Here is a 17,462-nt window from a genome sequence, read left to right as displayed (position 1 = left end):
GACTGGAATCTGAGACCAGTAGGAAGGACTTGAATCTTTTGGGCTTGGAATAGGATATCAAACCCAAGAAGATCTTTGTCAGGTAGGCTAGACCCGATTACATGGGTCCAAACTGTGAGCTTTGGGAATAGCTGAATTCCAATTCTAGACTTGGTGCGGAGCTTTGTAGAAAACAATTTTCCACTAGCAGCACGGAAATGATTTTCATTTGAAATCCAGGTTTCAGGCGGCAAAATAGCAGGGTTTAAAATACTGCGCTGAGCGCCAGTGTCTATGAAGGCAATAGCAGGAATGGGCCGACTGTATTTGGATAACAGGATTTGGATTTTGACGGAAGGAATGGGTTGAACTGACAATTGAGTGGAGGATGAAGGTACTGACTGGATGTGGAAGACAGGGGAATAGTCTTCTGGTTCAGTAGATGAAGTTGAATCTGAATCTGAATCAGAAGTGCCAAGGGCAAAAACTGTATCCGGATCAGGACTTTCTTGTTCAGAGTATAAAAACTCAATTTGGTCAGTATCAGGAGAGAACTGATGTAAGGATTGAAGCTGTTGAACTAAGCGTTGAGACCGCTTAGGGTTCTTAGGGCATTCTTTAGCAAAATGTCCGAGCTTTTTGCAAATGAAGCATCTGCTCTTTGTTCTTCGTCGGTCAAGGATCTCAGAAGGTTGTCGTCTTCTGAAGTACCGAATCTTTTTGGGACGCCTAGGGAATGGGCGTGACTGTGGAGTTCTGGAAGATTTTCTGTGAAACCTGACTTTGTGGTGTTTCTTCGTGGAGGGACAAGTACAATGCTTAGAGTCTTTGCACTTGATTTCCAAGTAGGGTTTCTTGCAGGCGGTTTGGAATCCTTCTTTGTCTTTCATGAGGTTTCGGAAGAATTTCTTCTGATCACAGAGGTAATCAAGAGACACTAAAGCCAGCTGGAAGAGACGGCCAAGAGAAAGATTATTGATGTCGAGCTGGGCATTAGCAATCTGGCGACGGATTTCAGGTTGTAATTCTTCAGGCAAAGAAGACAAGAAGACATGCTTGAGGGTGTGGTCATTGATACCACCAATTTTATGGAACAGGGCAGACATGCGTTTGAAATGATAATGCAGGTCAGATCTCTGCATCGAGCAACATCTCATTTGGAGATATTCTTTACGAGCAGTGGCAAAGATAGCTGCAGGTTCTCCAAGAAACTGGGAATGAATGTCCATGAGAGCAGCAGAGACAGTAGGGTGCTGGAGATATAGTAATTGTCTGTATTGTCCGAGACTGTCAAACCAATCACGGAGAGAGCCAGTAAATCGGGAGACAAATTCTTTAAGAACTGTAGAGAGTTCTGCATCAGGTTTAACCATCTGTAGATCTAACCAGGCAGAGAGTTCCTGGAGACGTTCACGCCACCGAGCCGGTGGAAGATCATCAAAGGTAAACCATGGTCCAGCGCCAGGGGCAACTTTAGTTCGAATTCGTGGAGGAGGATTAGAGTTGTCTCCTTCATTTTCTCCTTCAACATCGGAAGGAATGTCAACATAGGGTTGGCCAGGTTCCCGAGGAGGGGGATCAGTAGTGGTAGACTCAGCATGATCCGCCATAAGAAGACGAGAAATATCAGTCAAGTGCTGTTGGGATTCATCGGAACTGAAACTATGGGGCTCAGAAGTCTCAGTGATAGAATCAAAGGTGTCGACTGAATCAGAGGGACTGGATTCTTCTGAGGAGCGGTGAAGCTGGTCAAGGTCTGGTGCAGTGATAAGGTAAGTCTCAGTAGGCTTCTTTTGTTCGGCTTTAGAAGGAGATTCCGGAAATGGAGGTAAGGCTGAGGTAGATGGAAGGTCAGGGAATACTGGTTCATGTATCTGAAGGGGGTTTTGGATAGCGTTTGAATACATAGGACGAACTGGAGGAGGGATAGACACTGTAGGAGGTGGAACAGGGCGTCGAGGAGGTCGAGGTTTAGGTTTTGCAGGTTGAGGGTTCAAGTGGTAGGTCATGGGAAAGACTTTCTCAGGAGTATAATCCCTTGGAGTAGTAGGGAAAAAGGACCCGAGAGGGTGATATGGTTCTGTGGGAAAATAGGATAGGGGAGTAGTATGAACTGCTTGACGCCGTTGGTTGTCAGCATCAATTCTGGCAATTTCAACTTGAAGCTGTCTGATTTCTTGCTCTTTTCGAGTGAACTCATGAGAATTATCACCGCGGGCAATCATGGCTCGAAGGTCACGGTCAAGCTGTGCAACCTTAGTATGAAGACTATTATACAAATTGGTCAACTGGTCTGAGAGGGAAGTAACCCTTGTTTCAACAGCAGAGGATCTGTGAGCGATCTGATCAACTTTAGAGTGTAAGGAAGTAAGAGAAGCATTTTGGACTCTGGCATTCTGAGTTTGCCAGTTAAGGACTGCTTCAAAAGGCTTGGGTTCTTTAAGATGTCCACTGTAGGAAATAGGAGAGTTGACAAATGGTTTGCTCCAAACCTGGTGCGTTTGGTCTGAGCGTTTCTCAAGAGGCGGGTACTCAGAACTATAATCTGAGGCAGAGGCAGATGAGAACATCATGCAGGACACCATAGGAGGTGTAGGCAGAAGACCAGCCGAGGACCGGACTGGTTTGCATGATCTGGGCTGATGTTTCTGGATCCACTGAAGTCCTTTGTCGTAAAGTGGCAAAGGAGGTGGATAATCGGGTTCATCATCATCATCTTCGGGCAAATATAATTTGCAGGCAGGATAGATAATTTTCTTCTTTTTCGATCTGGAAGAATAATCATCCTCATCATCATTACATGGACAGCCGGGATCACATCGGCCAGAGCCGGGAACATCCCATAAGAAATGGCCATCAATTTTGTCTGGGTAAACAGGAGTACCTTGGGAGGTGAAGGACATAATGGGTAATGGTTTGCCAGAAGGAAGGACTTCTGGAATGATGTCAACAGGTTGGACCATGGAGCAGGTAAAGGATAATCGGGGAGGTTTTGCAGGGGCAGAAGGAGGAGGTTTGAACTGAAGGCGAACAGAACCATCAGACCGTTTCTCATACATAGGTTCAGAGGTTTGAACAGGAGTGGTGTTTTGATGGAAATGCTCATAGTTGGTTATCCACTCGAGAGGCATGATCTTGAGAAGATCAGCACGAGGGATCTGTCGTGGGATCTGGATAATGGTGGGGATGTCTGGAGATTCAGCAAGAATCATGAGTGTATCTGAACTGAGATCGGGAGGTGTGGGAAGGATAAGGGAGTGGTTCTGAAGTCTGTAAACCAACTGATGGTGGACGGTAGCAATCTTTGCACTGGAGACTTGTTCAGCTCCTTGAATCTGAACTTGGATTTTTAAGAAAGTGGAAAGGTTGGGGTCATCAAGGGAAAGATTGAAGTTGGGATAGACAGTGAGAACAACACTGCCAGCATGCAGGGTAGTGAGGACAGTACCAATGGTAGCCTGCTCATATTGTTTGAAGCGGGTGTCAAGGAGTGCAATACGGGCTGTGACAGGAAGACCTTTTCGCCCATGGAGGGTGAGAATAAGGCGGACACCACCGAGATGAAAGTGAGTATATCGTTGCTGTTTCCAGTGGGAAATGAGCTCAGGGGAAATTTCTAAAGTGACATACTGCTCAGCAGAAGTAGATTGGAGGGAACATTGATCAAGAGACGAAGACTGGATGTACTCTTTAGGAGTAGAACGGGAAGTACTAATAAGAGAACGGATAGAACGAGTGAAACGAGAAGGACGTTGATACAACTGGTAAGGATTAACAAGAGGAAGAGAAAACTCATTTACGTGGACAGAATCTGGGATATAGGAATACTCAACAAGACTCTCTAGCTTAGACGTAGTATGCTTAGTAACAGTTTGTGGAAGGGACATGGAAGAAGATAATTGAACTGGAGTTTGTGAAGAAGATGCCATGATTATAAAGCTCTTAAGTTCTCTGGAGATGAAGCAAACTTAAATCAGAATAAGGAATTTTTCAAAAAGGATTATACCAAAATCATTTTGCATGAAGAAAGAGGCTCTGATACCACTCCCGTATCTTGAGACTTTTTCAACCAGTTTTCTACCAAATTTCAATTGAAATGAAATCTTTAGGATAAATCAATGCAATTTAGGAGGAATCAATGAAAGGACATCAATTCAAATCTTGGATTTTCAAATTGAGAGAGATCAAGAATTCTTTCTATTTCTTAGATTCATGGACCCAATTCAATTCAGTGGGATCTTTCATTCACATTCTATGCTACTCTGAATTAGAGGGATACAATTTTACCACGACCCAATTTTATTGGGAAGATAATTGAATCCTAGCAACTACTCTGAATTAGAGGGATACAATTTTACCATGACCCAATTTTATTGGGAAGATAATTGAATCCTAGCAACTACTCTGAATTAGAGGGATACAATTTTACCATGACCCAATTTTATTGGGAAGATAATTGAATCCTAGCAACCCATGCATTGAATGTGCATTCAAGGTTGTGCTAATAGGCTACAAGCCCATTGGCTAGCGGTGCAACACTCCACTAAAATATTTATTTAAAAAAAAAAGTCTCAAAACACTGTACTTTTAATATAAATACTAATTCTAAAAGTAGTTTTGCAAAACAAACAAAACTTTCTTAGTAGGAGTCTTATAGAGATTCCTTAGCAGATTTCAAAACTTTTATTATCACATAAAGTTAAGATACTTATTTTTTTTTATTAAAACAAAGCTGAGACCATCATAAAATCCTAAGGTCGGTTATGCCCATATGCACTTTGTCTTGATTAAGACTTGGCGCCAGCTTGCCCTACTCATCATTACCTGCAATGTAAGGACTTTATGGCTAATGCCATAAGATAACACTTGGATGCACGTATAACTTATTATGCATATGGATGATCATATTAATTTTTTTAAAAGAAACTTAGAAAATACAAAACAACTTCATTAGGGCCCTAGGTATGTTGCACTACAAGATTGACACTTTTACTCTTTAAACAATATGTCCTTGGACCTCATTAGTTGATCTTTTGGGCGTTACGTATTGTCGTCCCTAAAAGATTGCTTTTTACTTAGCTTTGAGGGCTCGCCCTCCTTAGAAACTTTGCCACCTGGTAGTACAACCACCCATTTTTCATAAATACATTTTCTAAAACGTCTTCTTCATAAAGTAACCCATGAAATGCATGCATCCAATGCAATTTATGTCATAACATTTGAAGTTCCTAGATGCATAACAGAATCAACACACAACACTATTTAAGAACAAGATTCTTTAATACAGGCGGCGTAGCCAACCATAGCATTATTAAGTATAAGTATCATAGATTAGGCGGCAGAGCTGACCATAGCATTATTAAGTATAAGTATCACAGATTAGGCAGCAGAGCCCACCTTAAGTATCATAGATTAGGCGACAGAGCCCACCATAACATAACTAAATATCATAGCTTAGGCGGCAAAGCCGACCATAACGTAATTAAGTATCATAGATTAGGCTGCATAGCCGACTGTATAAGAATTTAGATTATAACTAATCACACTTTAGTATGAAAATAATTTTGCCCCTACATTGCAGTTGAAGTGTTACTTACCTATTGACCTTGACTTTTCTAGACCTTTCTAAATTATGACTTAGAATAGAAGAGAATGAAATTTCTAGATTGCATTGAAAATGAAAGGGGGTAGGGGTATTTATAGGATTTCTTAAGGCTAATGGATGGTTAGGATTTTGCCACCATAACTCTTGATCAATGGTTGAGATTATCCATCATAATACCTTACTAAACTCTAGAATTCTTATCTTTCTTTACAAACTTCTCTTACATCATCACTTATGTCATTGTTTATATCATCGTTTCTTATGTCATCTATAATATTTAAGGGGGCTTGTTAGCTTAAAATAAATTCTACTATATTTAAGTGAGAAAATTATACGGTACAAGCGGCTTGTGACTTAGAAGAATTTAGGGTATGTAAATGGCAAATGCAGTATTTAAATGTTTTCTTTTTATTTTATTTTTAAATTTATTTATTAAAATTAAAAAATAAAACCAGGCATGGATCCTAGTTTCGAGTTTTTTTAGTCACACTTGGACCTCTGCGTGAGAGAGTATTGAAATTCAATATCAAAAACTGATTTATGTGTTAACATGGTCAATTTTTATTCATACTGCAAATGTCAGGTCTAATGCAAATCCGAGCCGAGCGGGCTTTCTTACTACCTCTATTTTTTTTTATTGATTTCATATTAATTCTACTTGTAATTTTTGTTCCTTTACTTTATTTTGCATGTTCAGTTTGATCAATTTGATTTAATTTAAATGATAAGGATTTTGGTATATTCAAGTATAGGTCGTATTTGGTATTGAGATGTTATAACTTTTAAGCCACAACTACTGTAAAAAAAATGAAATAAAAGTTAATAGTGTGCAGCAAATCTGACTTTTAAATAATAATTGTAGTAAAGCTAACTTTTAAATAATAATTTTGATAAAAATGATAGAAATATTAAAGGTTTTTCATCATACAAATATGATTCAACCTAACTTTAGCTGTTAGCATTTACCAAATACTTTTGTGTTGTAGTTTTTATGTTGTAGCTGTCTAACGTCAAAGCTAAAACCATATTTAGAATTTGTACCGGAATGTCATTTGGGTTTTTACACAATGCATTTTCTTTACAATAAAATTGTTGTTGACTGCTGGAGAAGAAATTGCTAAAGAAGAAGCTGATGAAGAAATTAAAAGGTAAATAAAGACTTTCTTTTTTTCTTTTTTACTTTTTGCTAGATTATTTAAGTTCACTTTCAACAGTTCCTATATTTCTTTGCGCATAATGGTTCATTATGGTAACTTGGGTGTGCATTGACTATTTTCATTTCAGCTAGGGATGACTAATATTTGAAGTAAAATATGGGCTTAGAATAACCCATGTCAATTAGGTTATCTATCAATTGGTCTTTTAGTTATAAAAGTTGTCACAACTGTCCAAGTCCTTGTCTAGTAACCTAACGGCCATAATTAATTATGCTACTCGATGCAGACTAAGCATCGTAGGCAGATCTATGTCATTTTACCCTAAGATGCCAAGAAAATAGGGTCGTTCTAAAGTGTCGGTTAAAAAAATAATGTATAAATGATGGAAAAAGGTGAACCATTGGATGAGATCCAACAGTTCACAAGTCAAATTATAAAATTGAAGTATTTTTACTTGATAGTAATAAAGATAATGAGCCCAGAAGCTACCTGTTATTACAATAAAGGGGCCTATGCCCATTAAACCTGCAGCAGAGCCCGTTAGTCCTTAAGCAGAACCATAAGTCCTACAATAGAACCCTTAGCCCTACAACATGACCATTAGAATGAAAAAAAAAAAAAAAAGAAGAAGATTCAGGATTATGAATCCTGTTGTAGATTAAACCTGCAGCAGAGCCATTTACACATGAACCAAATGTTAGATCATATGCACCATACAAAAGATGGGTTAAGACAATCTGAATCCAAACTACAAGATACAAGCCCACGACATCATGGATCAGATACTTCGTTAGAACCCAACCCGGCTCCAAATATAAGAATCCAAAAGATTTATTTTAATAAGGTAGAGATAAAGAAAAAAAATATATGCTAGGGGTGGACATAAGATAGGATTTGTGAAAATCTAACCCAACCCAGTATTAAATGGGTTGAGATAAAATCAACCCAACTAACTAAATAAATATGTTTAACCCAATTCAGTCCACCATTAAATCATTGGATTGGATTGCATTGATTGGGTTGAAAGTTAAATCAAAATTAAAAATTAAATAAAGAAAAAGATATGAAACTTTGAAAATGAAACTTATTAAAACAAAATATAAATCTATTATAACATAAAAATTTCATTGTCTAGTGTTTGGTGAAGAAAACTAAAAAAAAAATCTTAAAATTAAGAAAATTTCAACAATGAGCTTCTAGAAGTTATTCCCGACTTCTCGCATCTCTTTTTTTAAAATTTTAAATTCAGGCCTTTTATGTAATTAACTAGAATCATGCCTACTAACAAAATAAAAGTGATATTTAATTGCATACTGTTAAGTGTTTAATAAAAAATAATAAGAAATTGAAACTAACATACTTTCAAAGTTAATCTTATGCGATAAGAAATTTACTTGTGTGCGATAGTGACATTAGTTTTGGAACTAAAGTCTAGAGTAGTAGATATGAGAATGAGATAGTTTCTTTTATAAATAAAAATAAAAAGAGTTAAAAATTAGGTTACGCATTTAGGTCTTTAAGGTTTTATAATTGAAGATTAACATATCATCGTCGTCGTCGTCGTTATTATTTATATGGGTTAGGTTGGATTAGACCGGTTCAGCATGATTAACGCAACCTAATCCAATTATTAATTGGGTTCAACAAAATTAACCAAATTAACCGACTATACTCCACTAAACTCGTCAAAATTAGATTGGATTGGATTGAGTTGAATCCGGTCTATTGGTTAGATTGGGCTTGTTTACCCTCAGTTTCATCCACAGAGATAGAAAGGAAGAGGGTGATGGATTCTTCCATACAACTCTTTTTAATTGAGACGCGACAATGAAAAGTAATAAAAATATGATATTTATAAGAATAAATCAAATTAGTTATTCTTTGGATTGTAAAATTATATATCAATTAGAGAAGACATATATTCATTTCATTACTGCATTCAGAATTTTAATCTTATAATAAGTCTATAAATCACAATGTTCAAATTTATTTGAGAGTTGTATTTGATTTATAACTACAGAGTGAAAGCAGAGGTGATGAGTCTCACGCAGCAAATCCTAAAATTGAATATTATCAAGGCCTTTCCGAGGCAGACGCGACCGTACTGATAGACAGAGATTCATCTGTTAACGACTGATCCAACCAAAAATCTTCTTCCTCTTCTGTTGATTCAGTCACCTTTATAATCTCCAGCTCACTCACAACCTCCGCCATCTCAGGTCTCTTCTCCGGTGACTTATTGCAGCATTGTATTGCAACTTGTAGTAGTTTAAGCATCCCATGAGCAGCACTTCTCTGCACAGATATCTCGGAGTCAAATATCTCAGCCGTCCACTCTTCTCTTACCGCTCGAAGAACCCAACTACAAAGATCTGCACCGTTGATTCCCTGTGGAGCTGAGTGTGTCGAGATTCTTCCCGTCAATAGTTCTAAAAGAAGGCATCCGAAACTCCAGACATCAGATTTTCTCGAAATCTTTTTCGAAGATTGGTATTCGGGAGATTTGTATGAGATCATTCGTTGAGCTGCAATGGGTTGTGCCACTAATGAAGAAAAGCCATAATCTGAAACAAGAACCATTTCATTATCATCGAGAAGAATGTTGGTTGATTTTAGATTGCCGTGAATGACTGCACTTTGTGTCCTGCTCTTATCTTTGTGGTGAAGATATTCCAAGGCTCGTGCTACACCTCTAGCCACCAATAATCTTGACCTACATCGAAATGGAATCCGATTCTTACTTGATTTCCCACCTATATGCATGAAATGAGAAAGACAAAATGATTAATAGAACATGAGTGAGTTTGCCTTAGTTTGGTCAGGCAGGTTACCTGAATTTGAATCTTGGGAAGGTAGGGATTTTAAAAATAGCAAGTGACTCACCGTGAATGCGGTTAAAGAGGTTTCCATTTCCAGCGAATTTGTAGACAAGCAATTTCTCATCGTTGGAAAAGTAGTAAGCTAGAAGTGGTAGCAAATTGGGATGCTTTTGATCAGCAATAACAAGCAGTTGCTTTCTGAATTCTTCAGTGATTAGTGGTTTCAAGTCTCGTAGGCGCTTAACAACAACAGGTGCTCTGCCTTCAAGTAAAGCTTTGTAACTATTTCCGAAAATCCCCTTTCCTAATCCTTCAGCTGGAGCTTTCAAAAGATCATTCAATTTGAACCCCGCAGGCTGTTCATCCTCAATGAATACGAGATTCCTGTCTTCTCCTGCAACAACTAACTTTCTTTTTCCCTTTCCAATTTTCTCTTCTTCTTCTTCTTCATCATCTCCACTCTCCTTTTCTTGGTCCATGTATTCTTCCTGCTTCTTGATCATTATGTTCGGCTTTCTTGTTCTTTTCGTAAGGTAAAAAATGAAGAGCATTAATACAGTAACAATACAAAGGGCAGCGAGAAGAAAATAAAAGATTTTCAAGTCATTAGATCCTTTGTCATCAGAATTTGTTACATAATTTCCGGTGGAACTGCAATTATTCAAAGATGGTGGACCGCATAAGTAAGGATTATTAGAATAGGAATAGCTTCTAAATAACTGGAGAGTTTGAGTTTTTGGGATGGAGCCACTGAGATTGTTGTTTGAGACATTGAAAACTTTCAAGCTAGACTGATTAAACTCCGGGACTGGACCTGTCAAATTGTTATTTTGAAGCTGTAATGACTCTAAAAATTTAAGACTCAATAGTGATCTTGAAATCTCCCCATAGAACTTATTGCCCGAAAGATCAATATCCTTCAACTTGTGATTTGACGAGAAATTCATAAAATTTCCTGATATTATGTTGTTCTTGAAGTTAATGACTATCAGTTCGGGAATGTCCGCGAACGCATCCGACTTTATTTCACCATTCAGGCGCATATCTTCTAACACTATTCCAGTAACATGAGCGCTGTTGATGTCACATTGAATGCCATACCACTGTGAAGGAAAATCCTTGAAGCAATGAATGCCTGTCCAGTTTTGAATTAAAAATGGATCATTAAACATAGCCTTGAAAGCAAATAGAGCATTCATCTCTTGTACATAATGTCCATTATTTGAGCTTGAAGAATCATTTTTGGCTACAGGATTACGAAAGTATAATAATAATGAAAAAAGAATAATGATATTGTATTTGATGTGTACTGGGAAAACCATTCTGCAAAATTCAAAGTGAACGGACTGGTGGTTAATTTTTCGTGGCTGTGGTTAGGGGATGCGAAATAAAAATTAATTAATGCTTCAAGTTCAATAGTAATTGGTTCGATGAAAACGCAAATATTATCATTAAATCCAATTACAGCTAATAGAGATATTCTTGTTGAAGACAAGAACAAGGAGATTCCATGAACCTACCTTTTCTCTATTGGATATTTTAGGCTGAGAATCCTAGAAATAATATATGCAAGATCGATATCCTATTAGAAATAGACTTTATTTAAGGTGAAAGATTATTAATTTAGAAATCATCCATACTGCTTGTCCATTTTTGTTGACAATTGAATTTATGATGGGGATGGAGGGAGCAGGCTGATAGCATATCAAATACAAAGGCGGCCACTGGACAAGTATTGCGAAATGATAAACTCTTAAACTGTAGTACTTCACTATAATAACACTTTTGTTACTTATAAAATATCAATATGACCCTAATGAATGACGCCTAAAACTATATTAAAAAGCAAATAATTTTACAGTATTCAAAATAACCCTAAATGTGTGAAAATTGACAAATAATCCTTAACATATTAAAATATGTTCCAAAGATTTTGTACTTTAGTTGATCACCTATAAATTCTAAATCCCCAAATTTGGTTATGAAACCATAAAATTCAAAATTTCTAACAAAATTTACAAACCTTAAAAGCCAAAACACATCCACAACAACAATCCACTCTTCATTGCCCACAACAACCACATCATCGCACCATTGCACACAGAGCCCCGTCCTTGTGTCATCACGTGCAACAGCCCCATCCTCGTACCATCGAGCATGGTAGCTTCAACACCTTTATGCTGCCGTGTGTAGCAACCGATGAGAACCAAGTTGCTAAAGCTCCATAAGATCCATTAAGCATCTATTAAGGTCCAATGATAAGGTCAAGAACTAAGAAAATGAAGGAAGTATTAAATGGATTAATTGAGCACATCTCAAATTCATACCTTGTTCAAAACAATAATCTGCATAAATTAAGTATTTAAGATTACTCAGGCTTTTAAATTTTATTTGGAGTGACTTGCATGATGAACAAAGAAAGCCTTATCAAATTAAGAAGAGAAATCAAGCAAAATCCTGTTTCCCAATCTATTTTGAAAATAAGATCTTTTATTTCCTTTTTATTTTAGGATAAACAAGATCTTTTTATTTTCTTTTAACTTTAGGGTAAACAAGATCTTTTATTTCCTTTTTACTTTAGGATAAACAAGATCTTTTATTTTCTTTTTACTTTAGGGTAAACAATATTTTTAATTTCTTTTTTACTTTAGGCAAGATCTTTTATTTACTTTAGGATCTTTTATTTCCTTTTTACTTTAGGGTAAACAATATTTTTAATTTCTTTTTTACTTTAGGCAAGATCTTTTATTTACTTTAGGATCTTTTATTTCCTTTTTACTCTAGGTTATATTTAGCAATAAGGAAAGATCTTTTATTTATTTTAGGATCTTTTACTTTAGGGTAAACAATATTTTTAATTTCTTTTTTACTTTAGGCAAGATCTTTTATTTACTTTAGGATCTTTTATTTCCTTTTTACTTTAGGATCTTTTATTTCCTTTTACTTTAGGTTATATTTAGCAATAAGGAAAACCTTATTCCATTAGTAAACTTCAACCATACAAACCCATGTAACCTATTAGGAATTTTAAATTAGAGTTTATACTAATGTGAGAGCTTTTCTCTTTGGTTCTTCCAAGAACTTTCAAAATTTATCATGATCTCATCTTGTGGCATTCTTTTTTGACATATCACTTACAATCTTCTCTTTTTTCTTAAGTGTGGCCTCAACCCTGATTTCTTATACCGTTGGTTCTTATCTTTATAGATAAAATGTCAAGATCTTTATTTTATGATTGTTTAAATCTAAATTAGAACAATCCTCAGCAAAAGAACATCAGTGAGTGTAGGGTCTCACTCATCTTTGTGAGGTTCACATTATCAACTCTAGCACTATGCCGCCGCATGCAACAACATCATTACATCAATCTCATGCTAATGAATGCTAGCAATCCCCAATCTCTCATCACCATATCAAGGTTTCGTAAGTTTGATCAATTTGAATTAGAGTTAGGCTTTATGAATTTGATTTAGGTTCGAGTGATCAGATTAAGGACAAAACTATCACAAGCATGTGGGATGAAGCATATTCAAATCCGATTCAAGTTCCTGTCAAACCTGTCACAAGTGCTTGAGCAAAGAAATTCAAAGAAGTGCTTAATGGGTTGATTTAAATAACTTGGGCTCAATCAAATTTGTGAGGCCCGTTGAAGGAATCACACATGATAAATACATGATTTAGGCTCTTGAAGTTTTCAAATAATCACTTCCATGAAATAGGAAGTTGGCTTGCATATTATGGCAGGAAAATATATTATTTGCCTTTTTCAAATACTTTCTCATTTCTTGAGGAGGCTACTGGAGAAACAGATAAGTTATTTCTCTTTTAATTGCCGAGTTTTCATTTTAATTAATGTAAGACATTTAAGCCGATTAGGATTTTGATTTTATTTAGATTCTTTCCTATTTGCTTAGATTAGGATTCTAATTTGATTTAGATTCTCTCCTAGTTGTTTAGATTCAGATTTCGATTTGATTTTGGTTTAGGATTTATAATGTACTCGCAACCAATAAACAGAGAAGATCAGCTTTAATGCAATTAGTGATAGAGTTAATTCTCTTTCGTTCTTAAACAAACTCTTTAAGCTTATCGGATTTCCGTGACATTCAAACTTTTGAATTATCAATCAGATCATCCACAACCGATTGTGGCATCCTCACATACCAACGTTCATGCTTTCATTAAGCATTGGGTCATGGTTCCATTCAATTCCAGATTTAGATTCGATCTTTGGGGACTAAATTGATTAGGGTTGCATCAATTCTGGATGGGGTTCTTATCATCAAGTTTGATAATTTCCTCAATTTTTTTATACTTTTCTAATTTATTATATTGTACTATTTGTTGATAATAATAATAATAGTAATTTCTTAATAATTTTTTTAATAAAAGCGGCTGTTATATTTTAAAGAGTAAACTAAAGAGAACATTCTATAATATTTGGGTAATTCTCAACCCAAACTAAGGATCTAGAACACTTAGGAGCAAATTTAGCTAATACATCAATAGCACTAATATGAACCCCACCAAGAACTAGCGCCACCCTAATCAATTTAGTCTCCAAGATCAAATCTAAACCTAGAATTTAATGAAACCGCGATCCAATGCTCTATGAAAGCACAAACCTTGGTATGTGAGGATGCCACAATCAGTTATGGATGATCTGATTGATAAGTTAAGAGTTTGAACGCCATGGAAATCTGATAAGTTCAAAGAGTTTGTATAAGGACTAAAGAGAATTAATTCTCTCACCAATTGCATCAAAATTAATCTTTTTTTCATTTATTGGATGCGAGTACAAGAATTTTTGGAAGTAAATCCTAAACCAAAATCAAATTAGAATCCTAATCTAAGAAAATAAGAAAAGAATCTAGATTAAATTAGAATCATAATCTAAGCGAATGGGAAAGAAACTAAACCAAACCAAACCAAAATCCTAATCTAAGCAAATAGGAAAGAATCTAAATCAAATCAAAATCCTAATTGGCTTAAATGCCTTACATCAATTAAAATGGAAACTCGGCAATTTAAAGAGAAATAACTGATTTGCTTCTCCATTAGCCAACTTCCTTTAGCTAACCTTTGAGGAAATAGAGCTTTAGGAACATATTCTCGTGGGTCAGTTTCTTCTTTCTCCTCTGATGATGAGTCTTCGGCATTTACAGGTACAATTTGATTTGTTTTTGTCACTGGCATCTCCACTTTGTTGTCGATTTCTTTCCCTTTTCGTAAGTTCATGACGACTTTGACCTCTCCATGCTGTTGTGGTGAACTGATACTTACTTCATGCACTCCTTTAGGATTAGGCACTGGTTGACTTGGAAACTTGCCTTTCTCAACAGTCATCGCCAAAGTTTGAACTGAAGAAGTAAGTTGTCCCACCATCTTCTCGAGGTTTGAAATTGATTGGGCTTGTGAGTTGAAGCCTGCTCTCATCTCATTTCATATTTCATCAATGGTACGGTTTTGTTGCTCAATCGTGGAGTGAGTACCATTCTTGAAATTTTGGAATGCATCCTCCCATGGTCTGGGTTGAGAGTAATTCGGGTTTTGATTATATGGTCTGAATGGTGGCTGAGAGGCTTGAAGAACTTGAGGAATTGGTTGCATTGGTGGAGCTGGAGTTGCTGGTCCATTCTGTTGGAATCCTTGAGACCATGAAAAATTGGGGTGGTCGCTCCATCCAGGGTTATATGTGTTGGAATATAGGTTGTAATTAGATGGTTTTTTCATTACACCTATGGCATTGGCTTGATCTGAGTATTAGATGGTTTTCTTATTACACCTATGGCATTGGCTTGATCTGAGTATGAGTCATGGTCATGTGGTTCTGTTGATTTAGCAGTCGATAACGATGCTATTTGTCGAGAGAGACCTTCAATTATTGCTTTGACTTCTTTAATTTTTGAACTTTACTCGCCAATGTGAACCTCATTCACTCCCTTAATTCTTTTAGTAGTCCTGAGTGATCGACTCCGTTGTTGGGAATTATCCGCTTGTTGCTGGAAGAATTCCCAAATCTCTTATGCACTTTTTCACATTAGCTCTCCTCCACTTGTTGCCATTAGCCATTCTTGCACATTCAGCAATAATCCCTCCAAAAAGTATTGGCATTGGTGCCATTTCTCGTACCCATGTGTGGACACTTTAGGAGTAGCCCATTGAATCGCTCCCATGTTTTGAAAAAATTGCTCGTCTTCTCTCTGGGTAAACTCAGAGATTTCCCTGCGAATAGCATTGGTTTTATGCACTGGAAAATATTTATTCAAAAATTTTGTTACCATTTGTTCCCATGATGTAATGCTATTAGCAGGCAATGTATTGAGTCATGAACGAACTCTATCCTTTAAAGAAAATGGGAATAGTCTGAGTTTAACATCATCGTCTGAAAAATTCTCATATTTAAGAGTTTGACAAACAACATGAAAATCATTCAGATGATTATATGGGTCCTCATTTTCTATGAGAATATAAAATTGGGTTTTAAGCTTCCCTAAGCAAAATTTATGTGCTACAGAATCAGTTCCCTTAATATGATGCACTACATGATATTTTTTTTGCAAAATAAAGAAGAAAGATGACATAATAGAAACACTCATAGAGAGAGAATACCTTTGACGAAAAGCTTAGAAGTGAATTCTTTATAAAATACGAGTTGAGCTGCTGAATTTTTTGAGTTTGAATGAGAGATTGCAGCATTTCTGAAAATGTTTTTACTAATTAGCGCCGCCATTTTTGTAGGAGAGAGTAAAGAAATAAGTAACAAAGTAAGAGGTGAGCAGAAGCAGACCAGTTTAGCTATATGCCATGTATGTGATCAAAATTAAATGGTTAAATGGCAGCCACTATGTTACATCTTGTGTAAGTAACAAACCGCCTGCATGGATCGTTGGATTTGGGAATCTGAAATCCAATGGATAATATTGAATTTAACAAAAAATAGATTACAGCTTGCATTAGTCCAAGTTTATTTCAAACAAACCAGCTGAAAAGGGAAAAAAAAATCAAATCATAGGTTATAGATCTTATTTCCATCTTAAATCTATTTGTTTTTCATGGTGTCTCAATGTGTATACTAATTTATAATTTGTATCTATATTAGAGCTAATGCTTCCCTAAATATTTAAGAAAATTTTCTTTTCATTGATTAAATATTTATTTCCAATATCTTGTATATGTAGGATTTGAAAAGAGGGAAAATAGTAGGGATGATAATGAGAGAAGATAGAGATGTGGATTCTCAAATCTAATATTAATGTGTATACTAATTTATAATTTAGATCTATATTAGAGCTAATGCTTCCCTAAATATCTAAGAAAATTTTCTTTTCATTGATTAAATATTTATTTCCAATATCTTGTATAACTAGGATTTGAAAAGAGGGAAAATAGTAGGGATGATAATGAGAGAAGATAGAGATGTTCCTACACTAAATAAATTATCCAAGGTTCGTGGTTAATGATACGTTGCGAAATTTTAATTTCTATTTAAAGCTCTGTCTAATATGGCTTTTCATAAAGCTTGGAGAAAAGTAGAGCTTTTATGAAAAAAAAAATTAATTAGAATTGTCAATGATAAATTTTATTAAAAAATTTAAAAAGTACTTTAATAAATAAGCTTTTAAAGTTATATCTATCATGAGAGAAATGAAATAAGATTATATAATAAATTAAGAGTATCTTAGATAATTGAACTTTAAAAAAAAAACTCGCTAAGAGGTTTAAAATTTGAGTTTTTAATAGTGGATACAAAATAGTTTATTTCATTCTCAAAAGCTCTACTCAAAATACAACCATGTAACACAAAAATTTTTAATAAGTTTTTTGGATTAGTTAAGTATTTTTTTTCTTATTTTTTGAAAAAAAATATTTTTTTCATTAAGTAAATAATACTAAACATGC

General features: G+C 35.6%; 1 protein-coding gene across 1 annotated transcript; it reads right to left on the bottom strand.

Annotated features, from left to right (window-relative positions):
- Positions 1-8,814: 8,814 nt before the first annotated feature.
- Positions 8,815-10,759, bottom strand: LOC18034952 (probable inactive receptor kinase At2g26730). The gene is made up of 3 exons (XM_024179788.1): positions 10,237-10,759; positions 9,625-9,954; positions 8,815-9,494 (listed from the first exon to the last, which is right to left on the bottom strand). The coding sequence occupies exons 1-3, from the start codon at positions 10,757-10,759 to the stop codon at positions 8,815-8,817; spliced, it is 1,533 nt and encodes a 510-aa protein (XP_024035556.1).
- Positions 10,760-17,462: the final 6,703 nt, after the last annotated feature.

Source organism: Citrus clementina, unplaced genomic scaffold (genome assembly GCF_000493195.1).
Source record: "Citrus clementina cultivar Clemenules unplaced genomic scaffold, Citrus_clementina_v1.0 scaffold_8, whole genome shotgun sequence".
Lineage (NCBI taxonomy): Eukaryota > Viridiplantae > Streptophyta > Magnoliopsida > Sapindales > Rutaceae > Citrus > Citrus x clementina.
This window is presented reverse-complemented; position numbering and strand designations above follow the sequence as displayed.